The sequence below is a fragment of the Pteropus vampyrus genome, unplaced genomic scaffold, assembly GCF_000151845.1.
Source record: "Pteropus vampyrus isolate Shadow unplaced genomic scaffold, Pvam_2.0 Scaffold267, whole genome shotgun sequence".
Lineage (NCBI taxonomy): Eukaryota > Metazoa > Chordata > Mammalia > Chiroptera > Pteropodidae > Pteropus > Pteropus vampyrus.
The window spans coordinates 713,320-722,430 of NW_011889048.1; the positions used below are offsets into that span (position 1 = coordinate 713,320).

At 64.5% G+C, this 9,111-nt stretch overlaps 1 protein-coding gene across 1 annotated transcript in view; it reads right to left on the reverse strand.

Moving 5' to 3' along the window:
• PALM (paralemmin) overlaps positions 1–9,111 on the reverse strand; it is a 24,373-nt gene that overhangs the window by 8,149 nt on the left and 7,113 nt on the right. Inside the window, exons 2-7 of the mRNA XM_011375237.2 lie at positions 8,599–8,720; positions 5,046–5,097; positions 4,624–4,704; positions 4,338–4,468; positions 2,633–2,777; positions 1,369–1,390 (exon numbers count right to left, since the gene is read on the reverse strand). Coding sequence (XP_011373539.1) covers positions 1,369–1,390; positions 2,633–2,777; positions 4,338–4,468; positions 4,624–4,704; positions 5,046–5,097; positions 8,599–8,720 — 553 coding nt within the window. The remainder of the gene's footprint in view (positions 1–1,368; positions 1,391–2,632; positions 2,778–4,337; positions 4,469–4,623; positions 4,705–5,045; positions 5,098–8,598; positions 8,721–9,111) is intronic.

Sequence of the window (9,111 nt, forward strand, 5' to 3'; positions counted from 1 at the left end):
CCCAGACACCCCCTCAGACACCCGGACACCCCCTCAGACACTCACACTCCCCAGACACCCTCTCAGACACCAGGATATCCCCTCAGACACCTGGACACCCCCTCAGATACCCGGACAGCCCCTCAGACACCTGGACATCCCCTCAGACACCCGGACACCCCCTCAGACACTCACACTCCCCAGACACCCCCTCAGACACCAGGATACCCCCTCAGACACCTGGACACCCCCTCAGATACCCGGACAGCCCCTCAGACACCTGGACACTCCATCAGACACCTGGACACCCCCCCAGATAGCCAGACACCCCCAGACACCTGCATGACATCCCAGCCATCCCCCAGTGACCCGGACAAACCCCCAGACACCTGGCCCCGCCCCTAGCGCACACAGGCATCCGGACCCCTCCGACAGGCCAAGAACCCCCAAACACCCCTCAGCCCACAGCTCATTTCCTGTCTCTCAGCCCAAGCGATTTTCAAAAATTCCCTGAGAGGCCTGCGGGGATTTTTTTTATCATAAATTTTTAATTCCACAGTAAGACAAGGAGACACTCTCCTATGAATAATTAACAGCCGAGAAATCAGGCCGAAGGCACTTCTGGCCACCACCTCCAGTCCTGGCTGGTGGCTTTCCTCCCGTACTCTGGACGTAGAAGCGGACTAGCTGAATACATATTTTAGAATACAATTTATGTTAAATAACTTTAATATACTTAAAGTATTTAACGAACTACTATATGTGTAGCTGAATATATATTCGGATGTCCTACATACATGTGCAATATTTGCAAATGTGTATATTATGTCTGTGATAGTTTGCAGGGGCACGAAACGGGTCCCAGAGTTCAAACTTTGGGCTTTTTGGGAGTCTGTTTCCTGGACCCTCGTCCTTGTAAATGGTGCCCGACCCCCAGGACGGCGGGGTCCTCATTCTCCCCACGAGCCCCTCTGAATTCTCACACAGACAGACCTCATTTTACAGATGTGAAAACCGAGGCCCCCACCTGCGCAGCAGCTCAGAGCAAGCGGACGTGGGACAGAAGGGGTCGGCCGAGGCCAGGCACCGCGCGAGGCCCGAAGCCAGACGCGACCCTGTGAAGCCTCGGTTTCCGCATCTGTAACGGGGGCTGCAGCGCCACCCTCAGACACCCAGACACCCCCCGGGGATGCTGTGAAACGCAGCGCGCGGGCGATGAGCGCACTGGGCCAGGCCCCGCGGGCTCCGTGGGAAGAGCCACCATAAGCGGACGTTGTTGCCAATGCCGTTCGTTACTCGTTAGCAGCGAGGCGCGCTCCCCACCCCGCCATCCCCGCCCTGGCCACCAGGGGGCGCCCAGGCCTCACCCAGCCCTTCCAGAAGCCATACCTTTGGGCGTTCCCAGCGGGGTCTGCAAAAAAGAAGAGAGGGGTCAGGGGTGCCAGCGCCTTCCTCCCGCTGACCGGGTCCCACCCATGGGGAGAAGAGCCTGGGGAGGCCCCGCCTTCAGCGGGGATCCCATCGTAGGTGCCATCTCCTCTTTGATTCATCCCAGCCCCCAAAGCCTGTGACAGCCAGAGGTCCCTGCCATGCTCAGAAGGATCTGTGGCTCTCTGGTGACCACGGAAGCCTTCCTGAAGACCCCTGGGCCCTGTGTCGGCTGAGCCCTGCCCCCTGCACCCCACCTCCCTCCCTGTTTCCCGAACACATTCCTGTCCCGAGCCCTTGTGTGTCCCCTCGTCTGGAAGGCTCTTCCCCACATTCCTGCTTTCTGGCTCCTCACTCAGCTCCCTGACCCATCCAAGGACTGTCCTCCATCACATTGCACAGTCCCGCAATTGCGACATTATCTACCCAGCCGGGGTCTGTCTCCCCTTAGGACGTGGGCATCACGACGCCGGCACGCAGTCTGTGCTCGATCACCCTCCCCGGAAGCCCCCGCTCATCACATGTCCCCACCTGGAGAACGACTCAACCTTTTTCAAAGCCCACCTCCTCCGGGAAGCCTGCCCAGCCCTCCCATGAACCAGAGACCTCCTTGAGCACGGGGCTGGGGGGTAACAAGGACGGGTCGGGGGAGAGAAGGTGTGTCCCCCAGTCCAGAACACAGCAAAGGTGCCTGGGAGATTCTTGAATGGGCGTGAACGTACTGCGGCGCCCGTGAGCTCAGGGCCCGGTGTTCTTGGGTCCATTTTCAACAGAATCTGGCACAGATGTCGGGCCCTGGAGTCAATGGCCAGGTCCCGCCAAGACTGCTCTCTACCGTGTGGCCCTGAGCCTGTCTCTCAACCTCTCTGGGCCCCAGGTTTTGTCTTCCATCGCATGGGGACGCTGGTCCCACCCAGAAGGGCTGTCACAAGGCTAGGACGGGTACACCGAGAACGTGCTCGGCGCGGGCCAGGCACCCGCAGGTGCTCAGCAGAAGTCATGACAACGATGACGAGTGGGTGACACTCGAGGACAGCTCCCTTTGTGTGGGGTCTCATGTAAGGTGCTTGTCATCCACAGATTCGTTTAACCCCCGTGCTCTTACTGGTGGGGAAACTGAGGCCCAAAGAGGCAGAGCCATGTCCCTGGTCACACGGCTGGGATTCAAGTTCGAGGGGCCCTAAACTCTGGCCACAGCAGGGCGGGGCCCCGGGAACTGCCTTACCTGCTGAGAATTCAACGCCAACTCTGCCTTCTGGGCCTCCTTGGCAGGGCTGGGCGCCGGGGCACGTGCCGGGCTCAGGGTCTCCCTGGAGGTGGCCGGTGGCACATCCGCTGCAGTCTCCAGCACCTCCACCTCCTTCTCGAGTCTGCGGAGGGGGTACGAGGTGACGACTTCCACCAGCGCTTCCCCGTGCCAGCACCGCTCTGTACAGGGACTTTGACGTTTCCTAGCACCCTGCGAGGTGTTCTTGTCACTTCCCTCGCGACTAGGGAAACCGAGGCACAGAGGGACGAGCGCACACAGCCAGCGGGCAGCAGAGCCGTCCGTGCCGCTGCGCCTTCATCCGCCTCCACCGACTCCTTCCTTCCACTCAAATACATTTATTTTTACAGGAAGCTTTATCCCTCCAGGAAAACTGGAAAAACCATGTCACTTTTCAAGTACCAGAAGATAACACCACACGGCAACCCCGTGAAAACAAAGCTGGCATATTAAACCCCGCCCCAGCCACCGCCCACCCCAGAGACAGACAGGGGGTGAGTCTGCAGCACCCAACACAGCCGGGTTGGCAGGCTGGACGCAGCTGGGGTCAGCCTGGAAGGCGTCCTGGAGGAGGTGTCCAGGCAGGGGGCACTGAATAGAGCCACTGAGGAGTGGATTACTCTGGGAGGGAGAAAGCCAAGGCCCCCACAGCACTCGGCATGTGTCAAACTCACAGTAGGGCTCAAGTGAGCCCCCCAGGGCTGCACCAGAGAGTTGGATGTAAAGGGGTCCACCTCGTTCAGCCGCCCATGGCCGGCAAGTGCCACCCGCTTTCCAAGCTGCCCGGCATGTGCCCCTTTGCCCGGCCCGTCCCAATGTCCCTACACAGACCCATCTCAGCCCCCCCGCTTAATGTCTGTTGCAATTAAGATGCACAGAGGGACTTGTGCCCCGCTCCCCATGAGTGGGAACACTGAGGTCTGGGGATGGACCCCCCTCTCCATTTTCCTCCGGACACGTCAGGACAGGACCCGAGGTCGCTACGGCAGCGCTGGCCTCAGCGTCCACCAGGGCGGTGCCCCAGTGTGCCACGGGGCCCCGCAGGCCTTTCCTTGGCCAAGTGCACATTTGGAATTTCGGCCGTCACTTCCCTCTGCCCTGACCTGCTGCCCTGGAGCCGAGCCTGGGCCTCCAGCCTGCCCGGAAACCCGGGCCTTTTGTCCCAGCTTGCGGGGGATGGTCACTTTCCCCAGGCCCCCTCCCCCCTCCTTCCTGAGGCCTCTGCCGGTGCCTCTGCAGCCTCCATTAGAACGAGGAGCAGCGAGGAGCGAAGCCGGGAAGAGCTCGCCAGCTGGGCCGGCGCCAGAAAGCCCCCAGAGAGGCCGCTGGGGCAACGCCCATCCTCGGGGCTCACGTCCGCCCTGACTCCACGTCCCTCATGCACCTGCTTTGCTGGGTGTCAGCAGGAAGGGGTCACACGGGGCAGCCCGCCTGGCCTCCCTCAACCATCCGCAGGCCTGCGCATGCGTTAAAGCTCCCGGTGCGGGGCAGGAGATGGGGTGCGGGGGGGAGGGTGGCTTCCCGGCGCCCACCACCACCGCACGGAGCAAAGTGGCCACCCCCACCCCCCATGCGGGGAGGTCCCCCTGCTCCCGCCACCGCCACCGAGCCAGGTGGCCCCAACCCCCTCCCCGCCCCGGGCGGGGCGAGCGCCCCCGCCCACCTGGAGATGGATTCCTCCAGGAGCCGGGATTTCTGCTCATCCTCCTGCATCTGTCTTCTCAAGTCTTCGTCGCCCTCCGAGGCCGAGGACGGCGTCCCCTCCAGCAGCCAGCGTTCCCTCAGCGCCTTGGACTGGGGGCGGAAGGGGTCGGGCTCAGGGTTACATCAACCTTTCTGCTCCGACGCCCCCACCCAACCCCGTGTCCAGCGGACGCTCGGGGTCCCCGGGCACCGCCACCGCCTGCCCGGAGCTGAGGCCCGGCCCGTGACGGGACAGCCCCCCGTACCTTCAGGTGCTGCAGCTGCCGCCTGTCGTCCTCCAGCTGTCGCCTCTTGCTGTCAATCTCCGCCTGCCTCTTACGCTTCTCCTGACCGGATGGACGCAAAGGGGCTCAGGACCCGGCATGGGGGCCGCGGAGACACCCCCGAACCCACCCGGGTCCTGCTTTGGCTGTAAAGGGCGCCCACGTGGCTCCCTGGCCTTCCGCCTGCCCCCTCAGGAGGGCGGGGTTCTACTCTACGCTGCCTCAGTTTACCCGCCTGCACAGCGGGTCTAGTCCATGTTCTGAAGATGAAGGGGATCTCTGTGTATTCATTTGTGGGGAGGTGCCAGCAGGCACTCCTAAGCTGCACGGGCCCCAGGCTGGGTGTGGGGAACCCCTGGGACCCCAGGTCACCGCCACCCCACCGAGGGGCAGGAAGAACTCACTGCGATGGCCTGCAGCCGCTCCTGCTGGGATGTGGTCTCTGCGGCCAGAACCCTGGGTGGGGACAGACGCGGTCAGGCAGGGCGGGGCCCCCCGAACCCTGCTTTCAGCAGATCTGGTTGGGATCCCCTCCCTGCACCTTCCAGCTGCGTGACCCTCTGTAAACGGGGACGCTGCCCCGACCCCCCGCAGAGGCAGCAGCGTCCTCCCCGTCCAGCCTACGACTTCACTGATTTCCCCCATAAACCTCCCACCACCCCCGCAGGGCAGGACCAAGGGACAGGAGGGGCGAGGCTCCGTCCAGACACCCAGGAGGGTCAGGGAGGAGCGGGCGCTGGGACTGGGCCGTGGACGATGCGCAGCTCACTAGGACTCGGGGCTGGAGGGGGTCTCTGGACGCTGGATCGCCTCCCTTCCCGGACTAGGGGAGTGATCTGGACAGGACCCTCCCCGCCCGCCCTCCCACCAAGCATTCTCCAGCTTTGGGGGCGGGGGGAGGCTCTTGAGCTCTGCCCCCAATCTCGAATGACCACAGGGCCCCCGCCCCCCAAGCCCCTTATCTTCAAAGGGACGGAAACGACAGACCATTCTTGGATTCTGCCACCACCCCTAGCACCGCCTGGTTTTGTCCCAGAGTCCAGAGCTACTCCACAGCCTCCGAAGACGCCCCGGGTCCTGGCTCCCCCTCTGTACAGCCAAGCAGACACCCCGGCTCTAAATGCTCCTGTTATGTCCCCCGCCCCCTGCGATTCAGTAGGAAAACAGGCCCGAAGTCACACAGGGTGACAGCCCCGCCCTGCCCCGCCGCCTCCCCTGGCCGCAGAGCCCCATCTGGCCGCACCACTCAGGTCCAGTTTCCTGGCCTCGCTGAGACCTCTGAAGTCATCTGGCTCCCACGCCCCAGCCAGGTGACCCCACCCAGCGCTTCCCTGCCTGCCCGGTGCCACCTCGGGGCCTGGCAGTGGCAGCTGCATCCTCCGCAGCTCCGTGTCTGCTGTCCCGGGAGGCCACGTCCAGCTGGGTGGAGTTCGGGAAAGGCTAGAGCCCCCTATGCCGCTCATGGCCCCCCGCCGAAGGGCTGGGCCAGCTAGGCTTCTGGGTCTGCGAGATGCAGGCAGGGTGGCCCCTGTGCCTCCCACATAGGCCCGTCCTCCCCCACCTCTTGCCAACCCTCCCTTCCTCACCCCAGCCCAGGCCATTACCCTTACCTGCCATCTCCCTGGCCCCCGACAGCCCCCTCTCCACCCCACAACCAGAGGCAGGACCCCAAAATGAAAGGCAGACCCTGTCACTCTCCTGCTCTGAAGTCTCCCTGGCTCCCAACAGCCTGCAGCCGGCATAGCCCAAGCCCCACTCACATCTCTGCCCTCCTCCCCTCTCTTCCCCCTCTCTCTCTGTTCCAGCCATCAGGACCTCCTGGCCCGGCCTTGACTGCACCAAGCTCATTTCCACCTCAGGGCCTTTGCACCTGCGGTTCCCTCCGCTTTGTATGTTCTGCCCGTGGCCAGAAACCGAAGCCCCGAGAGGGCAAGTTACTTGCCCAAAGTCACACAGCTAGGAAGCGGCAGAGCTGGGGTGCACCGACCGAACTGCCCAGCTCCGGCCGGCCGCACACGGGCCTACCCTTTCCGTAGCTCTACCGAAGCCTCCGGAAACCCACCCCGGAAGAAGGCAGGGCTGGGGGAGGGGCACGTAGCAGCTGAGACCCCAGTGCACAGGGCCACGCTGCTGCGCAGACGGACCACCGCCCAAGGCCCCCTTCCACCACGGTGGGCAGGTGGCCATTCATGCCCGACACAGGGACAGCTGTGAGGCCAGCTCCCCAGGCTGCAGACAAGGCAGGCAGTGTCCTCGCTTGGGTGGCCTGTCCCTGCTGGCCGAGCCAGGGCAGGGGAAGGTCAGGCGGGCCCAGGAAGAGAATTTCCATCCCTCTCGTCCGCGTCGCCCCCCACCCCCAGCCCCCCGTCACAACCCAAGGGGCGCAGGCTGAGCAGTCCCCTCGCGGCCCCTCCCCAGGCCGGGGGGCGCTGGAGCCGCCCTGCCCCGCCCAGGGCGCCACCGCCTCGGGTGATGGATGGCGGGGCCCGCGGGAGGCGGTCGCCCTGACAACCGCGCCGTCCCCATAGCAACGCCGAGGCCCGGCACGCGGGGGTGGGGCCGGCGCTACGCATCTCCCGCCCCCAGCCCGGCGCTGGGGGGCTCAGGGGCTTCCTGCCCCGGGCTTCAGGGGCTGCCTAGACAGGGCTGGAAGCAGAGGGGTAACTGGGTCCACCCCTTCCCCGCTGCTAGGGGAGGATCGCGTTCTGGGTTCCCCGGCATCCTCCCAGGAGAGGGCCTCCACCCGGGAAGGGTCTGGACCCGCCCCTGGCGCGAGGGAGCCAAGGTCAAGCCAAGATAATACTCAGCATCGTAAATCTGAAAAGCAGAATAGGACTCTGTTGAAACAGCATGAGTACGAACACCTTCCTGGGCGCTCCCCACCTTCCAGGGTGTCTCGGCCTCACTTTACAGGAGGGGAAACCGAGGCTGGGAAGGGGGAGGTCTGTAAACACTCGCTAAGCGTCCATCCTGTCGGGCCCGCGAGGCAGGGACGATTACACCCGTAGACACGGGATGGACAAGCTGTGGAAACGGTGACGCTGGGACCTGGGCGCAGACAGGCGGGCCCGAGGAGCGCAGGGTCTCCCTGAGGTCTGGCCGAGGCAGGGGGCGCGTCGGCGGTGCGGCGGGGACGCTCATTAGGGAAGCAGAGGCCCGATCACAAAAGATCTCACGGCGGGGGCTCAGTGTCGGCTAAAACGGCACCGGGAAGCCCGAGAGCGGCGCGGCCGCTGACCCCGCGGCCGTGTGAGCTGGGGCGAGTCGCCGGCGTCTCAGCCTCCACCGGCTCCGCCGCGCAGTGGGCCACGGCTCGCGGCTGCTGGAGGGACACACCCGCCGCCCGGACGCCCACCCGCCGCGCGCGCAGGCTCCTGTCCTCGCGCGATTATTTTTGTGGCGCTTGGAGCAAATTCTGGGCTCGAGCGGCGATGTGGGCGGCTCAGGACAAGGCGAGGGCGTCGGCTGCGAGCGCGTGAGATAATCCCGGCTCCAGGAGATGAGCTAATGAGGCCCAAGCCCAACAAGCCCGGCAGAGGCCTCCGCTTTGCGGGGCGTTTATTTTTTTAGAGGCCCAGAGAGGTTACGAAACCGGCCCAAGGTCACCCAGCGGGCAGGACGGGGCGGGGCTGGAGGCGGGAAGCGGGTGGGGCGGTGGGGAGATCGGCCTTCCGGGGCCCATGCCCGGGCAGCTCCAGCCAGAATGAGGGGGTCCGAGCTCGGGCAGGCTCAGAGCCCAGCGCTGGAACATTCCTGTGCTAATTGAAAAGAAACAGCTGACAACGACCTTGGCCATGGGGTGGGGGTGGGGGGCAGAGTCACGCGGGGCTGGGAGGTGAGAGAGGGACCCTTCCCCCATCGGGCGGGGGATGGAGTTGGGGGAAGTCCCCGTTCCACAGCCGTTCCCAGCTCCCTGTGGGGCCTTTGTCTCCCCAGTGCCTCCCAGAGCTCCCTCACCCTGAGGCGACCTTAGCCTCTCTCTCCGCAGGAGCCGTTCCAGTCCTCCGCCTCTGCCCCTGGTTTCCCTCCTCCACCTCCAAGCTCAGCTCAGGTGCAGCCCCCTCTTCCAGGAAGCCTTCCTAGGTCTCCTCCCCTGATCAGGTGGCCCCCGGGACCACTGCTGTCACTGCTGAGGCGAACAGCCCATGAGGCACACAGCCCATGAGGCACAAGCTTCCTGGAAGGGTCAGGCAGAGGGTCGTCATGCCCATGGTGGCCACTGAGGTCAGAGCAGTCCACAGGCCCAGAGGGCTGAATCTGTTGCCTATTAACCTGGGCCCGGGATGGGAAGGAGCTGGACCCTGCCCTGTGCCCTGGAAACAGGCAGGGCCGCGGAGCAGCAGACGCCTTCCTCAGACGCCGGTGTCAGGGCAAATCCAGCTGCAGAAGCCAGCCCTAAAGACCCCGGGTCCCTGCCACCACCCCTGCCCCGCCCCCCCGCCCCCCCTCCAGCTACAAGCACACGTCCCA